Source organism: Taudactylus pleione, unplaced genomic scaffold (genome assembly GCF_031769625.1).
Source record: "Taudactylus pleione unplaced genomic scaffold, aTauple2 ptg000008l, whole genome shotgun sequence".
Taxonomy (NCBI): Eukaryota; Metazoa; Chordata; class Amphibia; order Anura; family Myobatrachidae; genus Taudactylus; species Taudactylus pleione.
In genome coordinates, this window is record NW_028284411.1 from 7995420 (window position 1) to 8014637 (window position 19218).

At 49.8% G+C, this 19218-nt stretch overlaps 1 protein-coding gene across 1 annotated transcript in view; it reads right to left on the reverse strand.

Moving 5' to 3' along the window:
* Positions 1-19218, reverse strand: part of LOC148542825 (guanylate cyclase 2G-like) — a 91129-nt gene that overhangs the window by 35362 nt on the left and 36549 nt on the right. Inside the window, exons 12-13 of the mRNA XM_088464485.1 lie at positions 12159-12230; positions 9924-10092 (exon numbers count right to left, since the gene is read on the reverse strand). Coding sequence (XP_088320611.1) covers positions 9924-10092; positions 12159-12230 — 241 coding nt within the window. The remainder of the gene's footprint in view (positions 1-9923; positions 10093-12158; positions 12231-19218) is intronic.

The following is a 19218-nucleotide window of genomic DNA, read 5'->3' on the forward strand; positions in this document are numbered from 1 at the left end:
GGGAGGTGACAGAGAGGCTAGGGGAGGTGACAGAGAGGCTAGGGGAGGTGACAGAGAGGCTAGGGGAGGTGACAGAGTGGCTGGGGAGATGACAGAGAGGCTAGGGGAGGTGACAGAGAGGCTAGGGGAGGTGACAGAGGCTAGGGGAGGTGACAGAGAGGCTGGGGAAGGTGACAGAGAGGCTAGGGGAGGTGACAGAGAGGCTAGGGGAGGTGACAGAGGGGCTAGGGGAGGTGACAGAGAGGCTAGGGGAGATGACAGAGGGGCTAGGGGAGGTGACAGAGAGGCTGGGGGAGGTGACAGAGAGGCTGGGGAGGTGACAGAGAAGCTGGGGAGGTGACAGAGAGGCTAGGGGAGGTGACAGAGAGGCTGGGGAGGTGACAGAGTGGCTGGGGGAGGTGACAGAGAGGCTGGGGGAGGTGACAGAGAGGCTAAGGGAGATGACAGAGAGGCTAGGGGAGGTGACAGAGAGGCTGGGGAGGTGACAGAGAGGCTAGGGGAGGTGACAGAGAGGCTAGGGGAGGTGACAGAGTGGCTGGGGAGATGACAGAGAGGCTAGGGGAGGTGACAGAGAGGCTAGGGGAGGTGACAGAGGCTAGGGGAGGTGGCAGAGAGGCTAGGGGAGGTGACAGAGTGGCTGGGGGAGGTGACAGAGAGGCTGGGGAGGTGACAGAGAGGCTGGGGGAGGTGACAGAGAGGCTAGGGGAGGTGACAGAGAGGCTGGGGGAGGTGACAGAGAGGCTTGGGGAGATGACAGAGAGGCTAGGGGAGGTGACAGAGAGGCTAGGGGAGATGACAGAGGGGCTAGGGGAGGTGACAGAGAAGCTTGGGAGGTGACAGAGAGGCTAGGGGAGGTGACAGAGAGGCTGGGGAGGTGACAGAGAGGCTGGGGGAAGTGACAGAGAGGCTAGGGGAGGTGACAGAGAGGCTAGGGGAGATGACAGAGGGGCTAGGGGAGGTGACAGAGAAGCTTGGGAGGTGACAGAGAGGCTAGGGGAGGTGACAGAGAGGCTGGGGAGGTGACAGAGTGGCTGGGGGAGGTGACAGAGAGGCTGGGGGAGGTGACAGAGAGGCTAGGGGAGGTGACAGAGAGGCTAGGGGAGGTGACAGAGTGGCTGGGGGAGGTGACAGAGAGGCTAGGGGAGGTGACAGAGAGGCTAGGGGAGGTGACAGAGTGGCTGGGGAGATGACAGAGAGGCTAGGGGAGGTGACAGAGAGGCTAGGGGAGGTGACAGAGGCTAGGGGAGGTGGCAGAGAGGCTAGGGGAGGTGACAGAGTGGCTGGGGGAGGTGACAGAGAGGCTGGGGAGGTGACAGAGAGGCTGGGGGAGGTGACAGAGAGGCTAGGGGAGGTGACAGAGAGGCTAGGGGAGGTGACAGAGTGGCTGGGGAGATGACAGAGAGGCTAGGGGAGGTGACAGAGAGGCTAGGGGAGGTGACAGAGGCTAGGGGAGGTGACAGAGAGGCTGGGGAAGGTGACAGAGAGGCTAGGGGAGGTGACAGAGAGGCTAGGGGAGGTGACAGAGGGGCTAGGGGAGGTGACAGAGAGGCTAGGGGAGATGACAGAGGGGCTAGGGGAGGTGACAGAGAGGCTGGGGGAGGTGACAGAGAGGCTGGGGAGGTGACAGAGAAGCTGGGGAGGTGACAGAGAGGCTAGGGGAGGTGACAGAGAGGCTGGGGAGGTGACAGAGTGGCTGGGGGAGGTGACAGAGAGGCTGGGGGAGGTGACAGAGAGGCTAAGGGAGATGACAGAGAGGCTAGGGGAGGTGACAGAGAGGCTGGGGAGGTGACAGAGTGGCTGGGGGAGGTGACAGAGAGGCTGGGGGAGGTGACAGAGAGGCTAGGGGAGGTGACAGAGAGGCTAGGGGAGGTGACAGAGAGGCTAGGGGAGGTGACAGAGGCTAGGGGAGGTGGGAGGTGGCAGAGAGGCTAGGGGAGGTGGGTGTCTCGACTCACCAAACACTGAGTGACTCAAATCATTCACTCATCTGAATGATTCGAGTCACTGTGTTGAGACAATCACCCACTAGCCATCTCTAGAGGAGAGGTCCCCTTCAAGTCTGCAGACAGACTGTGTGTGTGTGTGTGTGTGTGTGTGTGTGTGTGTGTGTGTGTGTGTGTGTGTGTGTGTGTGTGTGTGTGTGTGTGTGTGTGTGTGTGTGTGTGTGTGTTATATATATATATTACAGTCAATTTGAAAAGGAGGGGCACTCACCAGAGTAAATATAAACAGCTACAAACTGGATATGTAAGCAATAAAAACCTGTAGCTGTTTATATTTACTCTGGTGAGTGCCCCTCTTTTTCAAATGGACTGTGTTTATCTGGATTGTTGCCAGTGGGGAGCACCCCGAATATTGATTATCTTGTGAAGATGTGTGTGTGTGTAGGGGGCACCAGTCAAAATTTTGCCTAGGACACCAAATTGGCTAGGGCCGGCTCTGCCAGCAACTGTAATATTTGTTTCATATTGCTGATATTTGCACTTCACCTCTAGCATCCAGAGCCAGGGCCGAAACTAGGATTTTTGTCACCAGGCGCAAGACAGTAATTTGGCAACCCCCCCTGGTAATTCCCTCTGCAGCAGTGCCCCTATAGTAATGCCCCCTGAGTAATGCCCCTGTAGTAGTGCCCATATAGTAATGCTCCTGTAGTAGTGCCCATATAGTAATGCCCCCATAGCAATGCCCCTGTAGTAGTGCCCAAATTGTAATGCCCCCATAGTAATGCCCATATGTTACTACTCCCATAGTAATGCCCCTGTAGTGCCCATGCTCCCATATTAATGACCTTGTGGTAATGCCCCTGTAGTGCCCATGCTTTCATAGTAATGCCCCTGTAGTGCCCATGCTTTCATAGTAATGCCCCTGTAGTGCCCATTCTCCCATATTAATGACCTTGTGGTAATGCCCCTGTAGTGCCCATGCTTTCATAGTAATGCCCTGTAGTGCCCATGCTCCCATATTAATGCCCTTGTGGTAATGCCCCTGTAGTGTCCATGCTCTCATAGTAATGCCCCTGTAGTGCCCATGCTCTCATAGTAATGCCCCTGTAGTGCCCATGCTCTCATAGTAATGCCCCTGTAGTGCTCATGCCCCCACAGTAATGCCCCTGTGGTAATGCCTCTGTAGTGCCCATGCCCCAATAGTAAAGCCCCTGTAGTGCTCATGCCCCATTAGTAATGCCCATTATTGCCCATGCCCCCATGGTAATGCCCATGTCCCCATAATAATGCCCCTGTAGTGCAGCTTATTAAAAAAAAAATACTGACCTTGAACCCTGCTCCTGCATCTAGCGTCGCATCCGGTCCGCCAGCTGCTCCTCGGAACTATGGGGGAAACCTCATGACGTCTCTCCCATAGTGCCCGTGGGGAGTGCCGGAAGCTTGCGTTCGGGAGAGAACTCCAGCCTCCGGCTACGGCTACACCGCATCGCTGCAGAGAAGGAGCTGGGCGCCCGCTGGTAATAAATATTACCAGTGGACGTACGGCTTGGAGCCTCTCTGCAGTGCCGGGCTGGAGGTCACTGGCACCAGGTACAGCGGCTCACCTGGTCCATGTGCACCTCCAGCCCCCCCCCTAGCTGCGGCCCTGTCCAGAGCCAGCTATCTATTAGTTTGCAAGTTTTCAGCATTGTTAGAGATTCTGACTTCAGGCCCCCATGCATCAGTGACAGATTGCTGCCATGCATCCCAGCATTGCAGGATCGCTGAAATCCAACATGTTGGATTTCACAGTTATGCTGATCACGATCAAAAAATGATCGTGATTGGCAGATCGGTGAAATTTAACATGTAGAATTTCACCGAACTTGCGACTGATTGTGGAACATCGATGGCCGCCGGTCGGCATTTCCGACCAGCGTATCCGATCACAGGATCGTGCAATCCCCCTTCAGATGTATGGGAGCCTTTTACCTGTGGTGAGTCTAATTACCATCTATGTGGCTCACCTGTCCCCCAGCTCTGATAGAAGGAATCGTTAATCCACGGCAGCGTACTTAACCTGTTGTCTCCCAGTTCTGATTCAGCATTGCTTCACATCTGTTTCATCTCTGGCTCACCACTAATATTGATTGATTGCAGCAATTTGCAATCGATTGTGCATAAAAATCTTTCCCTTTTTCAATCGATTGCACGATTGCTGCAATCAATCTCTGATGTATGGGGGTCTTTAGACCCTACTGAGGGAAGCTCAACTGTGCTCCGGTTACATAAATTTGTTATCCTGCTGGCGCAGTTCTGTTTGTATTTGCTGCACTAACTTTCTATGCCATTCTAGTCCTGTGTAAACAGCATCTCAAGTTGCATAGGTAATTCCAGCTTGTTCTAGTGCAGTGTTGGCTAACCTTGACACGCCAGCTGTTGTGGAACTATATATCCCAGCATGCCCTGCCACAGTTTTAGCATGCCCTAATAGCAAAACTGTAGCAGTGCATGCTGGGTTATATAGTTCCATAACAGCTGGAGTGTCAAGGTTAGCCAACACTGTTCTAGTGTGCTAAATCTGTGCTACACCTGTGCAAAGCATCCACCAGTCTGCTCAGTTATATCTGTTGTTCCTAGTTCCGTTCCAGATTATTCCACAGCTACCATCCATTCCGGTGTTCGGTCTGTATCCGGTCCTGTCATCATTAGAGTGCTCCCAGACTACAGAGAAAACCCAGTCCACGGGGGGTATTCGTTTCGCACCCGCGAAACTTTTCCGCCTGCCGGACTTTTCACCTACATCGCGTGTTTTGCATGTGGAAAAGTATCGGGTGCACTCCCGCTATTCGCCGCATTGAATTAGAAAGGACGCAAAAACGGCACCCGGCAAAACTGAAACAGGTGAACAGTCCTCTCAAAAAAGGGGAATTGAGCCTGACACCCCCCAAAAGATGCACTAACATTGGGGATCACTATAGATGCCCCCGATTAGCCCTAATTAAGGTATTTGGGGTACTTAAGTTGTGACAATTGGTGCCAATTAGCGTATTTACACAAGTGATGAAGAATAGCATTAAGCAGTATTTTATTGTGAAAATAACTACTCCCAGCAAGTTTGGGGTACATGAAAATGGGTGCTAGCATATTTTTTAGTTACTAAAGTGAAGTTTTAGATCATGTAAAAAATACACCTGCCGCAAGCACCTGCAATAACAAAAAACACCTGCCCCATACTTGTGAACCCCCCCAAAACTTTTTTACTTGACACAGTTTATCTTTGGGGGACTGTCCCAAGGGTGAAGGGGGTTTCCTGAAGTTTGCACCCCAAAGCCGCAGTTCTGCACTTTTTTCCACCTGCTATTCATAGGTGAAACTTTTCCGCCGATTACATTGCATTGATTTTCGCGTACATGAAAAGTCTTTGGAATCGAATACGGCAGAAACTTTCCGTCTGGTGAAATGATGTCATCTGCGATACTTTTCCCCGGATTCGGACCGTCTATTTGAATACGGGCCCAAGCCTGGTAAATACTTCTGCCAAAATCTGCCACTCAAGTGTCCTGGAGTACAGTACCAAGTAAGAAGAGTGCTTTATTATTATCAAGTAACAACTTAGGGCCTGATTCAGACCCACTCGCGAGCGGCTGTCCGCTCGCAAGTGGGTCGATGTTATGGACTGAGCATGTGCACGACGGAGGAAGCTCCGTCGTGCGCATGCGCCAGACGCGACGAGCGAAGGAAAGTCCTTCGCTCGTTGTGTCCGATCAAAGGGGGCGTGCTGTCAATGTTGATTGACAGCACGCCCCCTTTGGTGGGCGTGCCGGGGGCGTCCCTCCCTGACGGGGGCATTCCCACGGGAACGCCTCCCGTCAGAAGCCGGCCCACTGACATCACTAGTGATGTCAGTGGGAGTGATTTTGGCTCTGATAGAGCCAAAATCACTCCGGAGCTTGCGGTTGAAAACCTCAACCGCAGGCTCCGGCTCGCAAATTCGATGGTCATCACAATGCACGCTCGTATAGCCTGTGGGTGGTGACCCACAGCTATACGAGCGTCCAGGAGGACGCTCCATGAAAATGGAGCCCGGCCCTCATTCAGAGCGTGCGCTCTGCTCAGAGCGTACGGCTCTGAATGAGGGCCTTAGTTCACTAATAGGTAGAGAGAATCCGCCCCGATTTTTAAATATAGATCTAATAAAGTAAACCAAAATTAATGGTCAATCACATGATATTCATTAGTTGACCCTTTTATTGGTGGTGCACCCAAAGAATTTGTGTAATACGCATACAGAAATTGTTGCTAAGAGGCAACGCAAGACAAAAACTAGCTTTTTGGGGCACTCTTGAAGAAATAATAATAATTCTAATAGATACTAATAGTCCAAGAGGAAAATTAATAAATATAAATGATTAAAATTTAACCTTTAATTAATTGCTTTAAAAATGATATTATTAATACGTTATAGTGATTAGACAATTAACAATATATATAGCAAATGAAAATCGATCATGACAATTACCAATACATATAGTAACTCACAATACACAACTGAATAAGACATCAATCATTAATGTATTGAGCAGGCGACAATATTCTCTAAATGAGTTCCTATGATAAACCCCAGGGTGAGAAACTGATACAAGTATATAAATGAATATAAATAAAATATACTCTAATCCTCAGGATTTAAACAAACAAAGGCCCTCATTCAGAGCCGTACGCTCTGAGCAGAGCGCACGCTCTGAATGAGGGCCGCCCTCCATGAAAATGGAGCGTCCTCCTGGACGCTTGTATAGCTGTGGGTCACCACCCACAGGCTATACGAGCGTGCATTTTGATGGCTGCGATGGTCGTGACCATCGCGACCATTGAATCTGCGTGCCGGAGCCTGCGGTTGAGGTTTTCAACCGCAAGCTCCGGAGTGATTTTGGCTCTATCAGAGCCAAAATCACTCCCACTGACATCACTAGTGATGTCAGTGGGCCGGCTTCTGACGGGAGGCGTTCCCATGGGAACGCCCCCGTCAGGGAGGCACGCCCCCGGCACGCCCACCAAAGGGGGCGTGCTGTCAATCAACATCGACAGCACGCCCCCTTTGATCAGACACAACGAGCGAAGGACTTTCCTTCGCTCGTCGCGTCTGGCGCATGCGCACGACGGAGCTCCCTCCATCGTGCGCATGCTCAGTCCAGAACATCGACCCACTTGCGAGCGGACAGCCGCTCGCGAGTGGGTCTGAATCAGGCCCAAAGACAATACACATAACAAAACAAAACAAAAATCATGAATATATTGAAAAGGCGAAAATATGATATTAATGGGTTACTATAATAGAACCTGAGGTAAAGAATCGCTGCACATGTAGATATACATATAAATAAATTAAATATAAATATTTTAGATCCTCAGGATTCGACCACTCCACTGAAGCTGATGCGAAACCTTATATATGACACAATAATGATTGTAATAGGATAATATATGTATTAACAAAGTACGCTAAGACCAAAGTACCTACTCTATAGAGAAAGAATGAGTAAATGAATAAATTGGTTATGCATCTAAGGGGCCCATTTATCAAAGTGCATTTGAGGTAAATTCCCCGAAAACACCTGTTTTCGGGGGTTTACCTCAAATACTTAGTATCCCCCGAATGTATGAAGGAGGGACCGCAGCAGGTATCTCCGACACCTGCTGCGATCCCTCCATTGCCGCCGGCAGCCGCCTCCCCCATAGGTTTCTATGGGGGATACGATGCTGCCAAATGTATCAATATCAGGAATGCGAAGCATTTCCGATATTGGCCCCAGCAGCTAACGCTATCTAAAGATAGCGTTAGCCGCTGTTTCCTATGGGCACTTACCGCATATCAGCCGGCGGAGGGATCTGCCAGATCCCTCCGCCGGCAATGGGCGCCGCTCATGTGCAGTCCGCGGGACTGCGCATGCGCAGAAGCCCCGACTGCCCTCCGGAGACATCGCAGGGACGGGCTCTTTTCGGAGCCCGTCTCCCTGCATGTCCCGGATAATACATCCGGCAGATAGGATCGCATTTTGCAATGCGATCATGGGCGATACTGCATGCCCTGATCGCATTGCAAAATGCGATCATTAATAAATGGGCCCCAAAGACATGATGAAGTATTGTGATAGAATCAAATACCTAATTCGTCAGGGGATCCTGGCTAGAACTAGAAATACTATCTAAATACTAATTCAATAACATGCAAAGGAAAAAGAAATATTCGATTGTTATCTAGATAAACATGATTTGTCCTCATAGAGGTGAGTTTGGCATACACAAAAGTGAAAGGATGAGCATATCATAAAGCAACATTATTAAAAGATCCAAACTGTAATCATCCTCCCTATGATGAATAAATGGGACATGAAATCATGAATGGAATATAAAAGTGGAAGAAAGAAGTAAGATCCAGGGTGGTATAAGGAACGGCTTCTCCAATTCTGCTGTCCCTTGTCAATGATCAAACAAGGGATGAGGGAGTATTAATAATATCATTTTTAAAGCAATTAATTAAAGGTTACATTTTAATCATTTATATTTATTAATTTTCCTCTTGGACTATTAGTATCTATTAGAATTATTATTATTTCTTCAAGAGTGCCCCAAAAAGCTAGTTTTTGTCTTGCGTTGCCTCTTAGCAACAATTTCTGTATGTAACAACTTAATTCAGCCTGGTAAATCTACTGACACACTCTTCTCTGCTACATTCATCGTACCATCATCAAGACCAATGTCCCTGGTGGTCTAGTGGGTACGATCTCTGCCGAGACCCGGTCAGGGAAGCATCTACATCACATGACAAAAGGTCTCCCAGCTTTGCTTACACACCTCCCGCTTCTCAAACAGACAACTGCCCGACCCTGGTTCCACAAACAAATACAAGCGTGACAAGAACTTGTGTAAGTGTGCGTGAGGCTGCGATGGTACTCGATGTTACTGATGGTTTCGCAGTCTTGCTAAGGTAAAGGGTCTTGTCTTGTGTGTAAGGTAAAGGGGGCATCCTTATATTGTGCTGCAATGGCATAGCGATTGCAGAGATTAGCATACTATTGCAGTGAGACTGCGTGCGTAATCGCTATTGCAATCGCAGCGGCGATCTGTAATGAATCAGGCCCTAAGTTCATATGTCCAATTTGTCCGTAACAAACTGGGGACAAGCTTCATTCCTGTGTACAAATGAACATACTGGTAGGTTAATTGGCTCAAAAAAAAAAAAAAGAACTCTTGTATATATAAGGGTGTGAGCAGCATGTGGTAGGGAATATAGGGCCTGATTCAGAGCCGAACGCTCAGGGCCCTCCATGAAAATGGGGCGTCCTCCTGGACGCTCGCATAGCTGTGAGTGACCACCCACAGGTTATGCGAGCGTCCATGATGATGTTCGCGATGGTCAAGACCATCGCGACCATCGGGCTTGCGACGGAGACCCTGCGGTAGGGTCTTGCTGCCGCAAGCCCTGGAGTGATTTTGGCTCTATCAGAGCCAAAATCACTCCCACTGACATCACTAGTGATGTCAGTGGGGCCAGCTTCAGACGGTAGGCGTTCCCATGGGAACGTCTCCGTCTGGCAGCCATGACCCCGGCACACCCACCAAAGGGGGCGTGCTGTCAATCAACATCAACAAAACGCCCCCTTTGGTGCGAGACCCGGAGCGACGGAGAGCCCGTCGCTATCCGTGTCTCGCGCATGTGCAGTGGGGCAACATCGACCCGCTTGCGAGCGTCCTGCCCTCGCGAACGGGTCTGAATGACCCCCATAGAGTGTAAGCTCCACTGGGGCAGGGACTGATGTGAATGGCCATCTATTCTCTGCGGAATATGTGTGCGCTGTATAAATAACTGATAATAAATAATAATGTGTGAGTGATTTAACCCTTTATGTTCTGTTGAAATTGAATTAAATAAATAAAGCTCCAATAATCTTTACTGATAAGAACTGCATCTTCTGGTTTCTATAAATGCCTTGTTCCTACCTGAATAGATGACATTCTTAGCTGTGATGTCTCGGAATGTTGTCCCGTGTTTGAACTCCCATAAAGCGAAGCCAGAGAGCTTCACCTGCATGCGGCCGTCTACCAGGCAGTTTGTGGGCTTCAAATTCCCATGGGACGTCAGCGGGCTGTTGTGTAAGAATCCCATCCCCTGTTATAGACAAGGAGGCATCAGAGTAGGGATTGGAACTATATATATTATACATACAGTATATATATATATATATATATATACATACATACATACACACACTGATACTGTACATGCATATGGGTTTCGTATGTGTTGCTGGCAGTCAGAATCCTGACGCTGGGATCCCAACAGGGTTAACATACCGACACTTGTTGGTCGGTATGCTAACCGTCCCCTCTCCCTACCCTAACTCTCCCATTATGGTGCCTAACCCTAATCTCCCCCCCCTCTAGTGCCTATGCAGATGATGTTGTTAGAGTACTGACTCCATAAAGAGATTGACATGCTGCTAGTGCATCAGGGCGGCAACACGGAGCGTTTCCGAAGACGGGGAGGGTGTTGGCCCCGTTTTTCTTGGTGCGCTGAAGCCAGGGGTGGTATTCTTAGATGCAGCATCACTGGCCCAGGCAGCGTGATTTTCCCGGGCATCTTGAGTGTTCGAGGGTCACGGAGTTGATCCAATGCTGTGTATTACTGTAGCTGCCGATCCATCTCCCCATAGTGCAATGTAAGTGTGCACAAAGAGACAATATTGCAGCACAGAAATGTGTTACGCCGTGTATCCACTAGTAGACATGGAAACGACAGCACGATTACGATATTGCAATCATGCTGTCGTTTCCATTTCTAGTGGTGCGCCTACACTGATCGTTCACTCGTTCAGTCCCAGCACATACATCCGTACGGGATCGCCAGGTTGACCAGCATGTACGGGCGATGATAGATGTCGGAAACGACCAGCGGACACGTGCATCGCTGGTCGTTTCCAACCAAAACCTGCCCGATGCATGCGCGATTTGCAAGCTATTGCACGATTATGATGTCGTTATCGTGCAATCGCTTGGTTAAATCGCTAAGTGGATACCCCCCTTTACTTAGAATTGACCTCACTGTTTCTCCTTTTATCACCTTCTGGATATACAGTTTCTAATAAGGGGTAACCAAGGCCAGAAGGTTTGGTACAATCATAGAACGTGTTGGTGACAGGTTCATTATGTGCAGCTACTATATGTCATTTGTGCTCAGACTGAGGGGCCTATTCATTAAACTTAAAAATTCTCTGGAGATAATTAGCTTTAGAACTCTCATGGAGTTCTAGCTAATTATAGGTGGAATTCATCATTCCACCTCTCCATAAGTATCTATTCCGAAAAGCTGTCATTTTTGCGATGACAGCTTTTCGGGAAATAGATACTTTTCCTGCCTACACTACCTTATCGCATCTGGAAACAGTGCTGCGCATGCGCTGTTACATCTGTAAAACCAGCGCATGCGTAGCACTGCCTACAGATGCGGTAAGTTTGTATCCAGTAAGGAGACGCACTCACGTCTGTCACATCAAATTCTGGGTAATTGTGTTTCATGATATACACAGAGATATTATTCCCCCAAAGAAGGAGCAGAGTCGGTATGATTTACCGGCAGACGGGATGCCGGCGGTCAGAAGACCAACAACGGCATTCCGATGTTGAAGATCCCGACAGGGGCCGGTAAGTAGCTTAACCCTCCTCCCCCCCCCCTAACCCCAACACATCCCCGCTGGTGCCTAACTCCTACCTCCCCCCCATTGGTGCCTAACCTAACCCCCCCTTCCTGCACCCTAAACCTAACCCTCCCCAGGAGGTGCCTAGCCTCCCCCCCTAATCCCAGCACTCCCCGGTGGTGCCTAACTCCTACCTCCTCCCCCCAATGGTGCCTAACCCTAATCCCCCCTCCCTGCAGCCTAACCCTAACCCACTCCGGCAGGTCCATAAACCTAACCCCCCCATCCCCAGCCTAACCCTAACTGTAGCCTGTATAATTACCTTCGGAATGCCGACGGTATTCTGAGGGGAGTCGGTATCCTGACGTCCGGCATCCCGTCCTCCGGCATCTTGACTGGATCCCGAAGGGGCCTACGCTGCCTGCGGTCTCCCTGTATACACTACTGATACTCTTCAGGTTATTGGTTACCCTCAGCAAATAGAGATATTACAGGGATTGTGTGATCTGGGATGTAAAGTGGGAGATATAGAGATACTCACATTTACTATGTCATAGGCAAAGGACAGCTTGAAGACCCAGTCCAGCTCTATGTCATTATTCTGCAGCACATCCTGATGGAGAGAGGATAAAGCACACCGGTAACTGCACGTGTCTTACTTGTGTAATACATGTCATGCTCTTTCCCACCATACCCATAGGGAACAGTCACTGTATTGTGTATATTGGTTTCTGCACACCCTGTGTACATTACTGCACATGCAGCGCACCCTGGGTACATTACTGCACATGCAGAGCACCCTGTGTACATTACTGCACATGCAGAGCACCCTGTGTACATTACTGCACATGCAGAGCACCCTGTGTACATTACTGCACATGCAGCGCACCCTGGGTACATTACTGCACATGCAGAGCACCCTGTGTACATTACTGCACATGCAGAGCACCCTGTGTACATTACTGCACATGCAGAGCGTCCTGTGTACATTACTGCACATGCAGACCACCCTGTGTACATTACTGCACATGCAGCGCACCCTGGGTACATTACTGCACATGCAGAGCACCCTGTGTACATTACTGCACATGCAGCGCACCCTGGGTACATTACTGCACATGCAGAGCACCCTGTGTACATTACTACACATGCAGAGCACCCTGTGTACATTACTGCACATGCAGAGCGTCCTGTGTACATTACTGCACATGCAGAGCACCCTGTGTACATTACTGCACATGCAGAGCACCCTGTGTACATTACTGCACATGCAGAGCACCCTGTGTACATTACTGCACATGCAGAGCACCTTGTGTACATTACTGCACATGCTGAGCGTCCTGTGTACATTACTGCACATGCTGAGCATCCTGTGTACATTACTGCACATGCAGAGCACCCTGTGTACATTACTGCACATGCAGCGCACCCTGGGTACATTACTGCACATGCAGAGCACCCTGTGTACATTACTGCACATGCAGCGCACCCTGGGTACATTACTGCACATGCAGAGCACCCTGTGTACATTACTGCACATGCAGAGCACCCTGTGTACATTACTACACATGCAGAGCACCCTGTGTACATTACTGCACATGCAGAGCGTCCTGTGTACATTACTGCACATGCAGAGCACCCTGTGTACATTACTGCACATGCAGAGCACCCTGTGTACATTACTGCACATGCAGAGCACCTTGTGTACATTACTGCACATGCTGAGCGTCCTGTGTACATTACTGCACATGCTGAGCGTCCTGTGTACATTACTGCACATGCAGAGCGTCCTGTGTACATTACTGCACATGCAGAGCACCCTGTGTACATTACTGCACATGCTGAGCATCCTGTGTACATTACTGCACATGCAGAGCGTCCTGTGTACATTACTGCACATGCAGAGCACCCTGTGTACATTACTGCACATGCAGAGCACCCTGTGTACATTACTGCACATGCAGAGCACCTTGTGTACATTACTGCACATGCAGAGCGTCCTGTGTACATTACTGCACATGCAGAGCACCTTGTGTACATTACTGCACATGCTGAGCGTCCTGTGTACATTACTGCACACGCAGAGCACCCTGTGTACATTACTGCACACGCAGAGCGTCCTGTGTACATTACTGCACATGCAGAGCAGCCTGTGTACATTACTGCACATGCAGAGCACCCTGTGTACATTACTGCACATGCTGAGCACCTTGTGTACATTACTGCACATGCTGAGCGTCCTGTGTACATTACTGCACATGCAGAGCGCCCTGTGTACATTACTGCACATGCAGAGCACCCTGTGTACATTACTGCACATGCTGAGCATCCTGTGTACATTACTGCACATGCAGAGCACCCTGTGTACATTACTGCACATGCTGAGCGTCCTGTGTACATTACTGCACATGCAGAGCACCTTGTGTACATTACTGCACATGCTGAGCGTCCTGTGTACATTACTGCACATGCAGAGCGTCCTGTGTACATTACTGCACATGCAGAGCGACACGCAGAGCGTCCTGTGTACATTACTGCACACGCAGAGTGTCCTGTGTACATTACTGCACACGCAGAGCGTCCTGTGTACATTACTGCACACGCAGAGCGTCCTGTGTACATTACTGCACACGCAGAGAGTCCTGTGTACATTACTGCACATGCAGCTCACCCTGTGTACATTACTGCACATGCTGCGCATCCTGTGTACATTACTGCACATGCTGCGCACCGTGTACATTACTGCACATGCAGCGCACCCTGTGTACACTACTGCACATGCAGCGCACCCTGTGTACATTACTGCACATGCAGCGCACCCTGTGTACATTACTGCACATGCAGCGCACCCTGTGTACATTACTGCACATGCAGCGCACCCTGTGTACATTACTGCACATGCAGAGCACCCTGTGTACATTACTGCACATGCAGAGCACCCTGTGTACATTACTGCACATGCAGATCACCCTGTGTACATTACTTCACATGCAGAGCGTCCTGTGTACATTACTGCACATGCAGAGCATCCTGTGTACATTACTGCACATGCAGAGCATCCTGTGTACATTACTGCACATGCAGAGCGTCCTGTGTACATTACTGCACATGCAGAGCGTCCTGTGTACATTACTGCACATGCAGAGCACCCTGTGTACATTACTGCACATGCAGAGCGTCCTGTGTACATTACTGCACATGCAGAGCACCTTGTGTACATTACGGCACATGCTGAGCGTCCTGTGTACATTACTGCACATGCAGAGCACCCTGTGTACATTACTGCACATGCAGAGCGTCCTGTGTACATTACTGCACATGCAGAGCATCCTGTGTACATTACTGCACATTCTGAGCGTCCTGTGTACATTACTGCACGTGCAGAGCACCCTGTGTACATTACTGCACGTGCAGAGCATCCTGTGTACATTACTGCACGTGCAGAGCGTCCTGTGTACATTACTGCACACGCAGAGCGTCCTGTGTACATTACTGCACACGCAGAGCACCCTGTGTACATTACTGCACACGCAGAGCACCCTGTGTACATTACTGCACACGCAGAGCATCCTGTGTACATTACTGCACACGCAGAGAATCCTGTGTATATTACTGCACATGCAGCGCACCCTGTGTACATTACTGCACATGCAGAGCATCCTGTGTACATTACTGCACATGCAGCTCACCCTGTGTACATTACTGCACATGCAGAGCACCCTGAGTACATTACTGCACATGCAGCGCACCCTGTGTACATTACTGCACATGCAGAGCATCCTGTGTACATTACTGCACATGCTGCGCACAGTGTACAGTACTGCACATGCAGCGCACCCTGTGTACATTACTGCACATGCAGCGCACCCTGTGTACATTACTGCACATGCAGCGCACCCTGTGTACATTACTGCACATGCAGCGCACCCTGTGTACATTACTGCACATGCAGAGCACCCTGTGTACATTACTGCACATGCAGAGCACCCTGTGTACATTACTGCACATGCAGATCACCCTGTGTACATTACTTCACATGCAGAGCGTCCTGTGTACATTACTGCACATGCAGAGCGTCCTGTGTACATTACTGCACATGCAGAGCATCCTGTGTACATTACTGCACATGCAGAGCGTCCTGTGTACATTACTGCACATGCAGAGCGTCCTGTGTACATTACTGCACATGCAGAGCACCCTGTGTACATTACTGCACATGCAGAGCGTCCTGTGTACATTACTGCACATGCAGAGCACCTTGTGTATATTTTACGGCACATGCTGAGCGTCCTGTGTACATTACGGCACATGCAGAGCACCCTGTGTACATTACTGCACATGCAGAGCGTCCTGTGTACATTACTGCACATGCAGAGCATCCTGTGTACATTACTGCACATTCTGAGCGTCCTGTGTACATTACTGCACGTGCAGAGCACCCTGTGTACATTACTGCACGTGCAGAGCATCCTGTGTACATTACTGCATGTGCAGAGCGTCCTGTGTACATTACTGCACACGCAGAGCGTCCTGTGTACATTACTGCACACGCAGAGCACCCTGTGTACATTACTGCACACGCAGAGCACCCTGTGTACATTACTGCACACGCAGAGCATCCTGTGTACATTACTGCAAACGCAGAGAATCCTGTGTACATTACTGCACATGCAGCGCACCCTGTGTACATTACTGCACATGCAGAGCATCCTGTGTACATTACTGCACATGCAGCTCACCCTGTGTACATTACTGCACATGCAGAGCACCCTGAGTACATTACTGCACATGCAGCGCACCCTGTGTACATTACTGCACATGCAGAGCATCCTGTGTACATTACTGCACATGCTGCGCACAGTGTACACTACTGCACATGCAGCGCACCCTGTGTACATTACTGCACATGCAGCGCACCCTGTGTACATTACTGCACATGCAGAGCACCCTGTGTACATTACTGCACATGCAGAGCACCCTGTGTACATTACTGCACATGCAGAGCACCCTGTGTACATTACTGCACATGCAGAGCACCCTGTGTACATTACTGCACATGCAGATCACCCTGTGTACATTACTTCACATGCAGAGCGTCCTGTGTACATTACTGCACATGCAGAGCGTCCTGTGTACATTACTGCACATGCAGGGCGTCCTGTGTACATTACTGCACATGCAGAGCACCCTGTGTACATTACTGCACATGCAGAGCATCCTGTGTACATTACTGCACATGCAGAGCGTCCTGTGTACATTACAGCACATGCAGAGCGTCCTGTGTACATTACTGCACATGCAGAGCGTCCTGTGTACATTACTGCACATGCAGAGCATCCTGTGTACATTACTGCACATGCAGAGCATCCTGTGTACATTACTGCACACGCAGCGCACCCTGTGTACATTACTGCACACGCAGAGCGTCCTGAGTACATTACTGCACACGCAGATCCTGAGTACATTACTGCACAGGCAGAGCATCCTGAGTACATTACTGCACATGCAGAGCATCCTGTGTACATTACTGCACATGCAGAGCGTCCTGTGTACATTACTGCACATGCAGCGCACCCTGAGTACATTACTGCACATGCAGAGCTTCCTGTGTACATTACTGCACATGCAGAGCGTCCTGTGTACATTACTGCACATGCAGAGCACCCTGTGTACATTACTGCACATGCAGTGCACCCTGAGTACATTACTGCACATGCAGAGCGTCCTTTGTACATTACTGCACATGCAGAGCGTCCTGTGTACATTACTGCACATGCAGAGCGTCCTCTGTACATTACTGCACATGCAGAGCGTCCTGGCATTTCTGAGAAAGGATGCGCTCAGTGACCCTGATGCAGAACTGAACGGACGCCTGTTTGCGGAGCGTGTCTTGCTCGGCACAGAGCTACACTTACCTGCGCTGCTATGGGGTGCTCTCTCAGTTAGCCCAAGATCACATAAGGTGCTAGCACGGGCTGTACAGAGCTGGGTGTGAGTGAGGATACACCTGTTCCCAGGTGTGTCCCATTCACCTACTGTAGGCCAGGGGTAAGTGCGCAGTGACCAGGATGAGTATTAGCAGACCAAGTATATGGATAGGGGTTGGGCACAGCCCTGCATATGGGTGTTTGCTGTGCACAAAGTTTGGGAACATCATAAGTGCAATTTCCATCCAACTCAGCATCAGACGCAGTATGTTTTGTAATGCTGTGACATTGGGTACTGCATGTTAGTGATGCATCAGGTCTGCCCCAGGTAGGGGGAAGGCACCAGCTTGGCAACTACATTCCTTTGAATCAGTGCCCACCAAGGTAACCCGCTGTTCCATGCATCCAGAGCTATTGCCTGACGTCAGCCATCTATAGGTAATATTCTGTGTTGAAAGCTCTCCCGTTCGCCCTCGTGGCTAAAGAGCGGAGCAGCGAACTGTACATGAGTGGAAAGCCCTGGTCCATTGGCCTGGTCAAATCTAGTTCTAATTGGTTGGCTCAGTGCAGTCCGCCCACCTCTCCCAAAACTGCTACACTTATCCCTATATTATTATTATCCTATGGCGTCACAAGGGCTCTGTAGCGCCTTACAAAGTGCATAAACAATTGAGCAGAACAAGAGAACGGTGACTTAAAGGACAAGTACATGGTATATAAACATTGCTGCAACAGTGGTCATAACCCTCAAATAAGTAGTATGGTGGCAGTAATGAAGGGTTAGGTGCCATAAGTAATAGTAAGGGATGGAAAAGCACATGGGGGAAGAGGACCCTGCTTGTGAGAGCTTACATTTTAAAGGGTAGGCTTAGACAGACAGGGGTGTCCCAGATGGGGTAGATGGTGAGCATGGGGTAGTGGTTTAGGATGAGAGCTGGAAGGCTTTGATGAAGAAGTGGGCCTTGAGAGTCCGTTTGAAGTTTTGCAGACAGGTGGAGAGTCTGATAAGGAGAGGGAGAGAGTTCCAGAGGTAGGGAGCAGCACGGGCAAAATCTTGCAGGCGGTCGTGGGAAGAAGTAATCAGTTGACAGGAGAGGCGGCAATCATTAGCGGAGAAAAAAGAGGGCGGGTGGGACTGTGAAGGGAGATGAGGTCAGAGATGTAAATGGGAGAGGACTGGGTATGGGCTTTTTAGGAAAATGTGAGAAGCTTGAATTGGGTTCTGAAGGGGAAGTGGACTAGGGCTTGTAGTAGAGGGGAGACAGATGTGGAACGTTTGGAGAGGAAGATGAGCAGAGCAGCAGCACTGAGGACAGATTGGAATGGAGAGAGGCGGGAGTCAGGGAGGTGGATGAGGGTTTTAGTAGCATCCAGGGTGAGAAAGGGTCTGATCCTGGAAATATTTCTGAGATGGAAACGGCCGGACTGAGAGAGGTTCTGGATATGTGGTTTAAAAGAGAGGGAGGAGTCCAGGACAGCTCAAAGATAGCGCACTTTGGGGCTAGAGGAGATAGTTGTGCCATCAATTGATAAAGAGATTGTCAGAAGTGAGGTTATGCGGGAGGGTAGGAAGATGATCAGCTCAGTCTTCGACACTTTAAGTTTAAGAAATCTCTGGGACATCCAGGAGTCATGAGAGGAGACAGAGAAGGAGCGGTCAGAGAGGTAGGAGGA